This window comes from Oryctolagus cuniculus, chromosome 1, assembly GCF_051225735.1.
Source record: "Oryctolagus cuniculus isolate XC-2025 breed Fujian yellow rabbit chromosome 1, ASM5122573v1, whole genome shotgun sequence".
Taxonomy (NCBI): domain Eukaryota; kingdom Metazoa; phylum Chordata; class Mammalia; order Lagomorpha; family Leporidae; genus Oryctolagus; species Oryctolagus cuniculus.
In genome coordinates, this window is record NC_142867.1 from 79,886,135 (window position 1) to 79,903,239 (window position 17,105).

A 17,105-nucleotide genomic window follows, 5' to 3' on the forward strand; every position below is an offset into this window, starting at 1 on the left:
GGGAGATTCTTTCTCTCTATCTCTCAACAAATAAATGAAGAAATAACCAAATATTGAAAATAATGATGAATAAGTGCATTACAAAGCTTCAAAGAGGAAAAGAAAATGACAACAATTTCATTTTAGTATTAGATTTTGGAGAATATTCTTAACTTTTTGTTGCACCGATTTATTATTTATGAAACATTAAAAATAACAAATGAAACATTTAGAGATCTAAAAAGTTAATTGAGAAAGTCTTTATAAAGCTTTTTGAAAAATAAAGATGTGTATTCATGTCTTGGTATTAGGCAGTATCTATATTTTCCTCTTTTTGAAAGGATATAAAACCTATACAGCATTCTTTTCAAATAGCATAGGCATGTGTCTAAGAAATAGTGGCCTTTTTCTTAAAACATTGCTAAGAGTCATTCCTTAGTATTTATAGGGGAATGGTTCCAGGGTCCATCTTGTATACCAAATCTGATGATACTCAATCAATCGACTACATAAAATGGCATAATATTTGCAAATAACATATGTATGTCCTCCTGTATAGTTTGTTATCTCTAGAATAGTTACAATATCTAATATATATAAATGCTATGTAAAAATTGTAAAATATGTAAAAAACCATTTTGGTTAGGAATAATGTCAAGACAAAAGGTCTACATATTCAGTACAGATGCAATTCTAGCATTTTAATATTTTCTGTTTGTGGTTGGCTGAGTTTGTACTTGTGGCAACCATGGACACAGAAAGCTGACTGATAGGATTTTTTTCACGGAAATTGATCGGATAGTCGAATGCATTATTAAGCCACACTAAAAAGTGGCTCATTTTCCCACTAGTTTTAGGCAAAGGCCAGAAGCATTCAGTACCAAAAGCTAGGAAATTAGGTCCCACAAAATCATTGAGAGTGTGTCTGGGGAAATCAGCTCTGCTCTGCTCCATGACACTGGTAGCTGACTTGCTTGGAGAGCAGCAGGCATTTAGTATGTTTTTCTGCTCTTCAAGAGGGTGGGAAGCCTGGCTTTTACTTAGGCACTTTGGAATTGGACGATATCCTCTTTGTACCGCTATGTAACTGCCAAACTTGTTTTGCTGCGATTTCAGTCATCCTCAGATACCTATAATGTCTTAGGGAAGAAATGTAGCTTAATAAACCTATACACATATTTTCAAGGACCTCCTATTCCAGTGAGGGAGAGAAAGAGAAAAATAGAAAAATAAAATGGAAATCATAGAAGCTTTACAGAATCTTTGTACATCCTACTAGAGTTGAGGAAAGCTTTACTACAGCTGGGGAAGAGTTCTACATGAGAAATCTGAGTTTACAGGTTAAAGATAGGAATCATCACAGAGAAAGCTGCAGGATTCTGCAAACGTAGTAAGTTTGGGGAATTATAAGAATTTTATCTAGAAAAAGTGAAGACTTGGTTGTGGTGGGAGAGTGTAGAAATAATTAATTTTGCTATGCAGCTGGTATGCATTGGCACCGATTTACCAATTGGTTATGATTTGCATCTGTCTTGATTGGACTCATGTCTTAGTAGCTGTTACATATTTTAAATCTCACCTCTGAGTATAAGGGGAAATTACTGGCAGATGGAGGCCATATTTTAAAGGACTGTGTGTGCCAAATTATGGATTTGAGCATGATGTGAAATGAGAATCAACCAAGATTACTATGAAGAATGATGCAATCAAATTGTTTTTTTAGAAAAAAATAATTCTCAGAAAAATGGGGATTATGAGTAGAGGTAAAAGAAGGGAAACATTCTTAATTCATGTCATCAATCTAATTAAGTAAGACAGATAGTGAAAATGACTTTATTAGAAAGACTAATAATCATAACCAAAGAGTACATTCCTAATTAAACTTAGCATATTCTTTTTATTTTATATAAAATTAAATAAATCAAGGTGGAATAAGAATAATGTCAAATATATCATCTATTCCAATGGCTTTGAATATTATGTTCAAGCCTGCTAAAGTCATTAAAAGTCCCTTTGTTCTTGGTCCCTCTTTACTGAGATTCAGCATTCAAGTACCCCTAACCGCCGCCACCACTCCTGTGGTTGATTTCACAACCGATCAGGAACCCTTGTATTTCAAATAGAATTGGGGAAAAAGTGGAGTTTCTATGTAAATCATGACTAGTTCTAAATAAATATCCAAAGCATAAATTTAAACACTGTCATATAAGTAGGCAGAGCCATCTTAACAAACGAAACAACTCCAAATTAGGAGTCAGCAAACATTTTCTGTAAAAGATCAGACAGTAAATATTTTAGCCTTTATAGGACATGTTGTCTTGGTAACATGGGCTCAGTTTTGCCACTGTAGCCTCATTGCAGCAATAGAAATTAGGTAAATAAGTGTGACTGTGTTCCCACAAAGCCTTACAAAACAGGAAGTGAGCTGGGGTTGGCCCAAAGGCCTTAGTTTACTATCTCTGCTTTCTAGTAATTTATCACAGTGCCCACAAACAATAGAAATATATAACAATTATGTATAAGATAATTCACGTCTTGTGTGAATTCCACCAAATCACATAAAAGTCAGTAGAATTCAGTAGAACTTGACTTTTATCTGGTTTGAGAGAAAAATCATACTCTGTGTTTGCCTTTGTTTCCCCTTAAACGATTCCAAAAACTTACAATTCAAACTTCTCTATTTACTGAAAGATAAAGTTTCATTAAGATCTTTTTCTGAGAAATTTGGATAATGTTAAGTGAAATAAACCAGACACAGAAAGAAAATATAAATATTATCTTAAATGTGTAAGTTTTATATATATATATATATGTATACACACACACACACACACACAGAGAGAAAGTATAAAAATTGTGTGAATGTCGTATCATTTGGGTTAAAGATAGTTATAAATAGTCTTCACTGAATTTTACCATGCATATGAAAATAAAAATATCCTATGAAGGAAATTGTTTATTCACTTTTACCTTTAAATAGTTTATTTTTCACTATTGATTCATTATCATGAATAAAGAGTGATCAACTGGAAAAAATGAATAATTCACTGATATTTTTGGCTTATAGAACACTGAAATGCTCAGGTTTTATTATATTTTTAAAAGGATAAAAATCCCTTTCCAGAATTACCTTTAAATGTTATTGTTTTTATTTGTTAAACATGGATTTAGTCATAGAAAATACATTAATGTTTCATAATATCAGGATCAAATTTGATACTAAAATTAGGTGTTATTAAAGATCCAGGGACCGGCACTGTGGCATAGGCTAAACCTCCGCCTGCCACATAAGAATTCCATATGTGCATGGGTTATTGTCCCGGATGCTCCTCTTTCAATCCAGCTCTCAGTTTGTGGCCTGGGAAAGCAATGGAAGATGGCCCAAGTGCTCGGACCTCTGCGTCCACATGGGAGACCCAAGAAGAAGCTCCTGGTTCCTGGCTTCAGATCAGCTCAGCTCAGGCTGTTGCAGCCATTTGGAGTGTGAACCAGCAGATGGAAGACCTTTCTCTCTGTCTCTCCTTCTGTCTGTAACTCTCTCTCTCCAATAAATTAATAAAATCTTAAAAAAAAAAGATTCAGTGATGATTGATAAAGGCTAAGGATATAGGCTTCCTCTCAACACCCTCTCTTCCATTTACCACTGGTGTGATCTTGCCCAAACTATTTGTTTCTTTGTGCCTCACTTTCCTTAGGTGTAACATGAAATTAGAAATAATAGTTTGCAAACAGGATTGTTATGAAAAGACAACAAATTAATCATTGAAAAACCAATCACTTGGCTGGTGCCATGGCTCAATAGGCTAATCCTCCACCTTGCGGCACTGGCACACCGGGTTCTAGTCCGGGTCGGGTCGCCGGATTCTGTCCCGGTTGTCCCTCTTCCGGGCCAGCTCTCTGCTGTGGCCCAGGAGTGCAGTGGAGGATGGCCCAAGTCCTTGGGCCCTGCACCCCATGGGAGACCAGGATAAGTACCTGGCTCCTGGCTTCGGATAGGCGTGGTGCGCTGGCTGCAGCTCGCAGGCCGCAGCGGCCATTGGAGGGTGAACCAACAGCAAAGGAAGACCTTTCTCTCTGTCTCTCTCTCTCTCACTGTCCACTCTGCCTGTCAAAAAATAAAATAGAAAAAAAAAAGAGAAACCAATCACTTAGAACAACATTTGCTAAACAACGGAGCACACCATATATAGCTGTTATTATCGTTCGATTAGTTTAAAATGTAATGTAAGCAAGTTTTAGAAGTACAATCAGTTCCAAAGCTACCAGAACCCTTGGAGATGCAGATGTCTCCAAAGCACAAGCCTTAATCCCAGAAGAGAACTTCAAGTCTGTGGGATGGTTTTATATATCACATAGAAAACCTAGTTCTAATAACATCAAGGTCCTGTGTTCTCCTTTTGGACACTGCCAATTGTCAAACCTATATCACCTTTCAAGGCATCTGGAACATTTGCATTTCAGTTGTACATGTAGCAATTTTGGCAGACATTAACGATAGAAGTAATAGCTCCAAGCTTCAGATTCTTGTCTGAGAAGTCCAGTTAATAATACTGACTTCAGGAGGGACTTGTGAGTAGTAGAAGAAATATCTCACTCTTCACAGTTTGCAGGGGTGTTTGAGGGGGATTTCCCTCTCCACAAGGGAAAGCCATGGAAAGAAAACACAAAGATTCTCTTTACCACCCCCTTCCTTCTCTTCTAAGGATCACGACTCCTCTTCTGGTGTAATTAGAGAAGGGTTTGAGCATGTGTGACTCAATTTCTTTTTATGGAGCAGTCTGTTCTCTGATCCTAAGAGTCTTCCTGTTGTTGACCTGAAGGTCGTAAACTGAAGCAGGACAGTCCATGATTTTACATCACTTCTTGTGGCCCTGGGTTGGGGGCAGTGTTAGGAGGTCCATTTGGTGGATCAAAGACTCCATCTCTAATTAGCTAATATGCATCAATCTCCATGACATGTTCCTGTTGTTTTTTAATTTGAGAACAGAGATGTTGTTTAATCAACCTTTAAATGACTAACAGTGAAAATTCATTACAATACTTTATGTGTCAGTACATGTACAAATGTTAAATTTGTTGTTATTTTAAGAACATTTTTCACTGTAGTGCAGCCAAATCTTCCACTGCTCATTGTTGTAACAGATGGAGTCATATTAAAAACAGATAATATATGAAACCACTTATTAACAGTGGCATTTTTCTAGTTCTCTAATCTCCACGGACAGCTTCTCAACTGATTGCCATCCCCCTACCCGCCTACACACACACACACACACACACACACGCAAGCACACACACACGTACACACACAGTGTGCCACTTGCTACAAATCAACAGAGAAGCCATCAAGTGATTTTTCTATTTTCAAACCTTCAAGCGTGCCTGCCACAACACATACTTTTATTTCTATTCCATTTCCAGATTTGACCTTCTCAGCTTGTTTTCTCCACCTGTGCATTAAATGATACCCATTCCCACATTTTGAGTGATTTCATTCTATATTAACTGATCTCACATTCTAATAATTCTTATAACTAAATCTCTGATTCTACCTGCATACACAAATTGAAAAACTAAGTAACAAAAAACATCCATGGCTAGCCTCTTAATGAAATAAACATTTACTATGAGTCATAAAAGAAGAAAATGTCTAAAAATTATAGATATTAGCATTGTCCAAAATGCCATAGACATAGCCAAAATTAGGTGGGAAAAATCATTATGGGCTTAAAATTGAATATATTAAATACATGAAATCTGTCCTCTTTATGTAATTAAGAAGTTTTAAAAATGATAACACTAAAAAAATTTCACATGTCATTGATCTACTTCTTTAATTTATAATGAGGTTTATAAATCAACCAAAAAACAGAAACATTAGAGCAAATGAATGATTAGAGAATAGGTAGCTTAGAGAAAGTGGACATATATATCACTTATTTACATACAAAGATGCATACAGTCACTGATAATTTAAAAACTACAAATTAAAACATCATGATGGCATTTTCATTTACCAAATTAGCAAATACCAAATAATAATACTGTATTGATTAAACAACAGAAACATTAAGTGCTACTCATTGTGAAGTTTGTTTCACCATTTAAATTATTTGTAATGATAACGAATTACATATTTGGAAAGAAGTAAAACAAAATATTAAAAAACCTTTCTCTTGACCTAATATTTCCTGAAGACATAGTATTATCATTTTTTGTTACCAGTTTAACTCCCCCAGACCCCTAGTTTATATGCCATGTGCTCATTTTCTCACCTCCTAGTCACTTCTTAACTAGTTCATTCTTAATCTGCTTTGAGAATTTAGCAATTATCTCCACTTGATACATCCAAGAGGCTCTTTCAATATTATTTTTCACTTGATCCTCCTAAAGTCAATCGATATTAGTGACCTCTCTAATACTCTCTTACACTGAATTGGATAACACAACACATTCTTAGTTTTCCCTCCCACATCTCTGGATTTTCTTCTGTTTCCTATTTTAACTTTACGTTTAGTCCAACCATAAATGTTGAGTTCCTTCAAAATTACATTCCCAAACTTTCTCCATTTTAATTCTACATAACCACGTTTTCAGTTTAGTTAACAAACATATTATTTTGATGATTTACTCAGTTCTATTGATAGCTTTTATTTCTCTTTGAGTTCCATACTCAAATATTCTCCTGCAACTTTTGACCATTTGCATGCTTGAAATGAACATTGACTCAGCTTATCTGAAACTGAACTCATGGTCTGCTCTCCACCTCATACCTGACTTTCCCAGTGATCTTCATCTCAGCAAAGGTATCATCATCATCCATATTGTTCCACAACACAAAATTCTAGGCATCATCCTTGACATCTTCTTCACCCTCGTCCACAATGTAAAACATTATCAGCGCCTCCTACAGTTTTTTAATTAGTAAGTAGCTCTTGGCTCAGCAACTTTTCACCATCCACATTACCTTAGTCTATAATAGTATCATTTATTTGAGGATTAGTACTTCCTCTATCTACCTTATCTCTTCTAATCCACATTCCATATTTTAGGATTATCTTTTGGAAAATAATATCTATCATATTCTCAAAGAAATCCTTTACCAATAAAAGCATAATTATAAAAACACTACAAGGCCCCAAATGATGTCTCCTAAGTCCCTGTCCAACTTTGTTTCATACCTGTTTCACTTCCACTCTCTGTACTCAAGTCATATGGTTCAGAGAGATTTTCACATGGTTTCAGACAGATGCATCTAAACAACAATTTCTATATAGATTGAACGTTATGCCACTAGTAATCTGGCTTTCTCAACTCAAATGCAGATAAGAAGAGAAAAAACTCTTTCAGAGCATGACATAATTTTACTTGCTTTATTTGTATTACAAATTCATATGGACATCTTAATAATTCTCACTAACCTTCTTTAATTTTCAAAGAATAACTTAAAATGACAAAAACAAAGCAAACCTTAATTTCTCACAAATGTTAAAAATCAGTGTAGCTGAAAGACATGCTTCGAATGGATAGGTGTGTGCATGTGTCCCTGTCTAGTCCTCTAATCTCTTTGAGTTTGAACGTTATCTCCTATAAAATACTGGTATCATTACCAACTTCAGAGGTATAACAACCTTGAGATAGTCAATATTGAGTATAGCATAAAATGAACCTCTTTAATTTCTCTCTCCTTCCTTCTTTCTCCCACCTCCGCTCTCTCCAGTACCCTTTTCCTTACTTTCCTTCCAATCTCCTTGTCTCCTAACATATAACAGGAACTCAGCAAAAATAATTTTCTTCATATTGCGATTTAATGACATTGAATGGTCAAACGAACAGAATAACATCTTATAATTTTAATTTGGAATGGATAGTCTGATGATATGCAAAGACAAACACTAACATCCACTTTGAGTGTTACCTACTATCACTGTTTTACTGGAACAATTGTAGTTTCATTGACAAAGGTATTTATTAGACCAAGTTCTTATCTTTCCCATTTTGAAGAATATTGATGTAAAGTGACCTCCTACTAAGAAATGCTACTTATAATTCTCAAATATATTTTAAATTTAAGAACTTTTCCTTTTGTAGTGTGTTAACAATTATCATTAAAGAACAGAGATTCTAAATTCAGAGACAAAGAATTGTAGTTAATCAGACTAAATAAAACTGCCTTTAAACAGTGAATTTGCCAAAATGGGTTTTTGCTTATCATTTTTTATTCAATTTTATAAGTAAATGATATATTTCAACACCTTCACACTCTTAGAGCTTTAATGATATATTCATTGTAGAATAAAAAGTCCTTTTAGACATTTTATTACCGTTCAAATTACAGATCTTATCCTACCATCAGGGCCAAAGTGTTAATAAAACTATCTCAGGGACCTACGTGGAACATTTTTAAGGGCAGTGAGACAACAAATTACCCACAGTTCAAATGTGATTTCCCAATGGCCAGGTCTATACCACTCCATCATTCTATTGATGTGTAGCACAGATGGTAATGTATGTTGATGGATGAGGCCATAGCAGCTGTAGTGTTTGCTTAGTACTGCTAAACCCTTAGCTGAATGACCTATTAAACATGCTGACCCAGGGCAATTGGAAAGTCATCAGTAACTACAGTTAAATGAAGGATCCTCTAACATGTTCTCAAGATATTCTTTTTTCTTATGGCTTTGACTTGTAGTTCCTAAGAATCATTCATCCAAAGCTCAGTTTGGGGAGAGAAGGAACAAAGAGAGAGATTAGAAGAATACATGCAAATAAAATAATTTAAAATATAAAAGTTATAAAGTGACCCAAACAAAATTTTTAGGAGGTAACAGGTATTAAAATTCTCATTTAATAAAAAGGGAGAGAACGTTCCAACATGGGAAGTGGGATACACAGCAGACTCATAGAATGGCAGGTGTCCTAAACAGCACTCAGGCCTCAGAATCAGCCCTTAAGGCATTCAGATCTGGCTGAAGAGCCCATGAGAGTATTTCAGGCATGGAAAGCCAAGACACTCTGGCAAAACAAAACAAAACAAAACAAAACAAAACACCAAACCTAAATGAAAGATCTCTGCAAGTGAGATCCCAGTAGAAAGAACGGGCCATCAAAGAAGGAGGTACCTTTCTCTGAAGGGAGGGGAGAACTTCCACTTTGACTATGACCTTGTCTAAATAAGATCGAAGTCGGTGAACTCAAAAGGCTTCCATAGCCTTGGCAACTCATGACTAGAGCCTAGGGAGATTACTGACGCCATAAACAAGAGTGTCAAATTGTTAAGTCAACAACAGGAGTCACTGTGTGGTTGCAAAGTATTGAAATCTTTACTTAATATATACTAAATCAATCTTCTGTATATAAAGATAATTGAAAATGAATCTTGATGTGAATGGAATGGGAGAGGGAGTGGGAGATGGGAGGGTTGCAGGTGGGAGGGAAGTTATGGGGGGAGGGAAAAGCCATTGTAATCCATAAACATACTTTGGAAATTTATATTTACTAAATAAAAGTTTTAAAAAATAAATAAAAAAATTCTCATTTAAATTAAAATAATCTAGAATTGTTTCTTCATAGATATACAGTCTAAGTAAAACCAAAGATTTGCTATCAGATAGTAACTTCTCCCCTGCTTCTACTCTACAGGAGACAGGTTAGCAGAGAAAAGTACTGGATTATAACTCATGGTAGTTGAAATCGAGCATGAAAATGAGCATGTCATCTAAACTTTGGGGTATCAGTTTCCTCATTAATAAAATGAGAGATGGTAAATATCCCAAATATTTTCTAAAAGCTATTTTCTGCCTCATATCATATTTATTCAACATTTTTTAATTCTTGGAAGAGTTGTAAAATAAAGTTAATAATAGTTCTCAACATGCAGGATATTCTTGGATATATTTTTAAATTTTTCTTCAAAGCACATATTACTTTATATCTAATTGATTACCTATAATTTCTACAAAGGCAATAATTATCTGTTTCATTGACTGATGTATCCCAATCACTTTAACATTTAATAGACACTCAACTTTTCTTAGATGAATGATTAAAAGAAATATATATGTGAGTTCTTAAGTGTAATAACTGTCATGAAGTATTTGAGAATGCTCCTATGAAAGGTTCAGATAGTTTTATTTGCCCCACCATGCCTGCTCACTAAGACAGTGGAGGAAGTAGGCTGTCAACAAAGAGAAGCTGAATGACTTACCTCAAACGGTAGAGTTAGAAACATACCAGGGGATTCCAATTCAATCCCATCAAGGTGGCATGTACCAATGCCATCTCACTAGTCCCAGTGATCAATTTCTGTTCACAATTGATCATAATGATAGGACTAAGAACCAAAGGGATCACATAAACAAGAATAGTGTCTGCAAATACTAGCTGATAGAATCAAAAAGGGAGAGAAGGATCCAACATGGGAAGTGAGATACACAGCAGACTCATAGAATGGCAGATGTCCTAAACAGCACTCAGGCCTCAGAATCAGCCCTTAAGGCATTCAGATCTGGCTGAAAAGCCCATGAGAGTATTTCAGGCATGGAAAGCCAAGACACTCTGGGGAAAAAAAAAAGAAAAAACACCTAAATGAAAGATCTCCGTGAGTGAGATCCCAGTGGAAAGAATGGGTCATCAAAGAAGGAGGTACCTTTCTCTGAAGGGAGGAGAGTACTTCCGCTTTGACCATGGCCTTGTCTAAAAATGATCAGAGTCAGTGAACCCAGGGGGCTTCCATAGCCTTGGCAGCTCATGACAAGAGCCTAGGGTGCTTACTGATGCCATAAACAAGAGTGTCAATTTGTTAAGTCAACAACAGGAGTCACTGTGCACTTACTCCTCATGTAGGATCTTTGTCCTTAGTGTGCTGTACATTGAGATTTAATGCTATAACTAGTACTCAAACAGTATTTTTCACTTTATGTTTCTGTGTGTGAGCAAACTGTTGAAATCTTTACTTAATGTATGCTAAACTGATCTTCTGTATATAAAGAGAATTGAAAATGAATCTTGATGTGAATGGAAGGGGAGAGGGAGTGGGAAACGGGAGGGTTGCGAGTGGGAGGGACGTTATGGGGGGGGAAAACCATTGTAATCCATAAGCTGTACTTTGGAAATTTATATTCATTAAATAAAAGTTAAAAAAAAATAGAAGCTGAAGGATACGGAGGACCATGTTTCTAAATATTTGAAAAAGTATCACATGTTACTTTCAAAGAACAGAATATGAGACAAGAAGTAGAGCCTATAAGGTGATACAGGTGATGCATTTAAAATTCAGTGTATGGAAGATTATTCTAAAACAACTGATCAAAGTTGCAATGAAATGGTACTGAATAAAAGATGAATTATAATGCAGCCAATCAATAAAGGAATTAAGAAATTAAAGATTACAAATATATTATGCCATGAATTAAATAATTTGAAGATATTTTCTCTTTATTTAGTACTTTCAAGGATAATGCAAAATGTTCTTGGAAAAATGAAACAAAATATAAGATGTTCCAGTGCAAAAAAAGTCCACATATAGTTTTTCATAATACAAATTTCCAGGAACTTATTAAAGACTTTATGTATAAAGAATGAATCTTTTAACATGAAAAATATTAAATTTTTGGCTTTGTATAGTTGTTGGCAATAAAATGACAAACAGAAAATGACAAATGCCAGTTCATTGTCTTTGTGTACAAATCATCAAGGAACATTTGCTTGTGGACAAATAAACCATAATACTGAAAAAGAATTGCTACAGATTTGTCTTATTAATGCTGACAGACTATTAATGCAAGAAGGAGCTACGGAATCTTTTATCGCCTATCAGAAAAACAGAACTGTTTAAAGCCAATTTCTTTATTCCCTGTTTTTTTTTTTTTTTTTCACTTCAGTGTTAACACTCACATTGAAACATAAGAAAATTGGTAAAGGACAGGTTCATATGTTGCATGAAACTAACTGGAACATCACTCCTGCCAACGAGGGATGGATTTTAGATGAAATGTGTGCCATCTGTGAAAAAAGAATCTCACTCAATATCATTTTTATGAAAGATGTGTGGTCTCATATCAAAATAGCCCCATCAATCTATTGCCATCAGATCAGACAGAAAAAGAATTAGGTACATAAAATGCCTGTCATAAACTGTATCCAAGAAGCTATGTTTGCTCTCTGAAGGTCAGTTAAGTATTTGGAAAATAAAGGAAGTTATTTTTTAAAAATAATACTCAAATCTTAATAACAAGTGAGTTATACTTCTACCTTGGATAGAAATATTAAGAAAGATACAGTAATTATTGAGGTTTTCATGATCCTTTAAATCAATTGCCTCTTGAGAAAAGATGCATGACATAACTTTTTAAAGGTATGGAATGAAAGAAGCTTACCTACCACTGATGATTCCCAGTGTTCCCAACCCAGGAGAGAATGTCATTCATGCAGTCAAAACTATGGTGTTATCATACTCATTGTAACAGTAAACTTTATGTGCCTACTGGACTGTGCCATGGGTGATCAGACATTTGACCAAATATTAGTCTGCCTATTTGTATGAAGAAGTTTTTGGATGAGATTAACATTTGCCTCATTATACTGAGTAAGCAAATGGCTCTCTCAAATATAGGTGGGCCTCATCCAATCAGTTGGAGAGCTGAAAACAAAAGCCCAGAAGGAAACTCTGCCTTCAGGCTTGGACTGAAACACTGCCTCTTCTTGGGTCTTGATCCTTCTGGATTGCCTACTAGAACTTAAAACCAACAGCTCATGTTTCTCAGGCTGTTGGATTTGCTCTAGGACTGGAACACTGACTGTCTAGCCTGCCAGTTATAGATTTAGTGACTTCTCAGGCTTCTTGATTATGTGAACTATATCCTTTTAATAAATCTTATTCATATGTGTGTGAACATATATATAAATGTATATGTGTATTTCTAAATGATATAGGTATATGCATGTATAATTTTTGGTTTTATTTTTCTGGAGAACTTTAATACATGGAATCTGCAATGACTGATAGGGAATGAGTTGAGTTGTACCAGTAAAGTGAATTATGTATATCATAAGGTCAATCCTTATGGAAGTTAATGTTTTAGAACTCCATCTGGTAACAATGTAGATCACTAAGGGAGGAAATACTAGCATCTTTTCAACATAAAACAATATGCTACATATAATGCTTGAAAAATTAGCTCTGAAAGCAATTCCTCACTTTCAAACCACAAATTCTTTAATTCTAATTATAAACTATAGTTATTTAGCCATTCTCAAAATCAACTTCAAAAGCAATTGCAGTGAGTTTGGTGTGTGTTCACTTCTCAAGGGAATTATTCAAGAATTTAAGAATGTATTTCATTCCCTTAAAGTCTTCTTTTGAGGACTTAAGGACTCATCATTCCATGTGTTGAGTCCTATTATCATTAAGTAGCACACAGTATATTTCCTTATTTTGTATGATTTTTTTTCCAGGCACTGGAACTTTATATCTAAGCTCTTCTTCCACTCTACAGATTAAACTTCCAAAACATCTCTCCTTATGCATCACAAGACACCCTAGAATGTTGCCAACTCCATGTGAAATTTCTCATTGCCACTCACCTGCCCAGAAGTAGAAATTCTCCTGCCAGACCCAGGCGCCTCATGGCCATCAGCAGACCTCTCACTGTCATGCCCTCACAGAAGCAAGCCACCACCCGGGCCTTAGGCAAGTGACTTGTGAGCTTCTTCAGCAGTTTATCAAAACTCTGCTCCCCTGCGTTGCTGTAGATTTTGTAGGAGTGGGCGATGCAAATCCCTTCCTTGGCTGACATATCTTTGAAAGCCTCCATCCCACTTTCTCCATAGTTGCCTGTGTGAAAACATAGATAAGCAGAAGGATAGTGAAATGAAAGTGCTGCATTAATTGGGTAAAATCAGAACGTAGAAGTGTTGGGAGCATGGTGTTGGAAGATGAAGACATGAATTTGAGCTTTTATTCTTTCATTAATTTTTCACTATGGGTGATTGGCAATTTAATTAATTATACTTAAGCGTTAATATTTATATTCATACCAAGACAGGAATGATAATATAAAAAGTACAAACAATTTTCATTCAAAAACTCTCTTGATTCTAAACATGTTTATTCAAAAAAGCTTCTATTGTAAGTGTGAGATGATGGAACATTTTTATATGCTAGGATATATTTTCATTCTATTTCTCTCTGCTTTTCATTGTATGATCATTCCATTTCACTGCTATGCTTTTGTTATAATTCGTCTCCCACAGGTCTGTGTGTCAGAAGCCGGGTTCCCACTGTGACTGAGTTGAAGTGGTGGTACCTTTAAGAGGTGAGGCTTAGTGGAAGGTGATTAGATCACAGAGACTCCACCATTATGAATGGATTAATGCAGGTTGTGGGGGAGTGGATTCATTGCCTGAAAGAGTGAGCTTGGCTCCTCCCTGCTGTCTTACTTCCTTGTTTGTGCACCTGCCTTTTTGGCAGGCAGCTGGTTCCCTTTCAGTTTTTCTGCCATCTTGTAGAGCAGCCAGACAATAGAGTGATGCAGTTTGGATTCTCTAGTCACCAGAATTATGAGCCAAATAAACGTTTTCTTATATTACTCAGGACCTCGTATTCTCTTACAAGGACAGAAACTTAACTTAGGGTACATATCTAAGAGATCTTTAGAAAGTACATGGAAAATGGATTTTATAAGAATTACCAAAGGATTTCAATTTTTGGCATCAAAATAAACATTGTAACTCCATTGTTCCATGAGCTTTTTAAGTACTCTAATGCATATGCTTTATATAGTATAGATGTTGTAATAAAGTTTTTTGTGAAATATTGTTTTATATATAATTATCTATATATTATCTATTAATAATCTTAAAGTTTATGGGGTGATCTCTACCAAAAAATCCAGATCCTTGACCAAAATTTACACTCATTATAGATAACTGTGTAACATTATGAAAAAAATTAAAATTTCATCTATGCAACCATAGGGGAGTTAGTGATATGTGGGGATAATTCCAAAGTCCTTTGAAAAATTTGGGGCCTAAGGACTAGTGGTTTTTTAAAAATTATATATATGTATATATGTATGTATGTATGAATTGATTTCTTTATTTGAAAGGCCTAGAGTTACACACTCAGAGAAAGAGATCTTCCATGTGCTGGTCTACTCCCTAATGCCTGCAATGTCTGGAGCTGAGCCAGCCCAAAGCAGGAGATTCTTCCTGGTATCCTATGTGAGTGCAGTGGCCCAAGTACTTGGGTCATTTTCTGCTACTTTCCCAGGCACATTAGCAGGAAGCTGGACTGGAAGTGAAGCAGGGGGCTGGCGCCATGGTGCAGTAGGTTAATCCTTCACTTGAGTTGCCAGCATCCCATATAGGCAGCAGTTCTAGTTCTGGCTGCCCCTTTTCCATTCCAGCTCTCTGCTATGGCTTAGGAAAGCAGTAGAAGATGGCCCATGTGCTTGGGCCTCTGAACCCATGTGGGAGACTGGGAAGAAACACCTGGTTCCTGGCTTCAGATCAGCGCAGCTCCAGCCGTTGCAGCCATCTGGGGAGTAAACCAACAGAAGGAAAACCTTTCTCTCTCTTTCCCTCTCACTCTCTGTAACTCTACCTCTCAAATAAATAAATAAAAATCTTAAAAAAAAAAAGGAAGTGAAGCAGCAGAGACTCCAACCGACATCCATATAGGATGCCAATGTTGCAGGTGACAACTTTACTTGCTAGGCCCCAGGACTAATGGTGGCCTTTTAAAATTAAAATAATATTGCCAATCAACTATACACCAGGAAGTGTTCAGGACTTTTGTGTACACAATCTCATTTAACTTTCACAAGAACATATTATGATGGGCATTATAACTCCATTTCATAGACAAGAAAACAAATGAGGCGTTAGGTCCACATTTGCTCAAAGTTCCAGGAGGAGTAAGTGGAAGGCTTATCTCTATGCACAGATACAGTGGTGCCCCATCTCTTCTTCCATGGCTATGCCATAGGAGTCTCTGAAGTCCAATTATATGTGCACTTCTCTTTCCACTTGAAAGGTCATCATTCTTGAATTTTAGATATTTTTGAGCATTTTAAGGCTTTAAATGTGTGAGCCCCATAGTTAAAATGGTTCTCATACAGAAATCAACAAACAATAAATGCTGGTGAGGATGTGGGGGAAGATGTATCCTAATCTGTTGGTGGAAATATAAACTAGTAAAGTCATGTGGAAGACAGTATGGAGATACCTCAAAAATCTGAAAATGGACATGCCATGTGACCTATTCCAGTCCTAGGAATTTATCCAAGGGAAATGAAATCAGCATATGAAAGAGTGATCTGTACGCCCTGTTTATTGCAGCTCAATTTACAATATCTAAGATATGGAATCAACCGAAATGTCCAACATTTGATGACTGGATAAAAAAATTATGGTTTTTATACCCTACAGAATATTACTCCTGTCTTTCTCAAGAAAATAGATGCAACTGAAAACCATTATATTTAATGAAACAAGCCAGTCTCAAAAAGACAAATACCATATGTTTTCAATGTTCTGTGGTAACTGAGTACCAAAAATGTAATGTATAGGAGTGAAATTGACATTTTAAGATTCAATGATTGCTTACAGTCCTTGTCTTTATGTTGAGCATCTGTGGTTTTATTTTTTTACTATTTGTTGAACCGTTTACTTAGTGTAAGGTTAATCTTATGAGTATAAAGTAAACTGAAAGTAGATCATCGCAAAAAGAATAAAAGAAGAAAGAGGAGGAGTGGTGGGAGCATGGGTAGAAGGAACAGTAGGGTGGAAAGTATCACTATATTCCTAAATATGTATATATCATATTTCATGTATACTCATATACATGAAATTTAACTATAATAAAATATTAAAATGATTATGTGGGTGAGAATTATTGATTTAAAGAATATTAAATATTAATACAAGATAACAAAACTATAGAATATGTCAGGATATAAGTAGCATAAAAATCAAATAGACTTAGGAATTGGCATTTTATTTTTCTGAAGAATTATCAAAATGAATAAAGAGTGTGGGGCTTTCAATTGCATAGGGTTCACTCTATGTTGATAACAGAGGTAGAATAAATAACCACAAGAGCGCAGAAATTTGCTTTTTGAATA

At 35.5% G+C, this 17,105-nt stretch overlaps 1 protein-coding gene across 4 annotated transcripts in view; it reads right to left on the bottom strand.

Annotated features, from left to right (window-relative positions):
- GRM5 (glutamate metabotropic receptor 5) overlaps positions 1 to 17,105 on the bottom strand; it is a 557,227-nt gene that overhangs the window by 314,955 nt on the left and 225,167 nt on the right. For all 4 annotated transcript variants that reach the window (XR_007909731.3, XM_051820841.3, XM_051820823.3 and 1 more), the window contains exon 3: positions 13,564 to 13,813. Coding sequence is in view for 3 of the 4 variants with exons in the window: in XM_051820841.3 (XP_051676801.2) it covers positions 13,564 to 13,813 (250 nt within the window). In the remaining variant the exon portion in view is untranslated. The remainder of the gene's footprint in view (positions 1 to 13,563; positions 13,814 to 17,105) is intronic.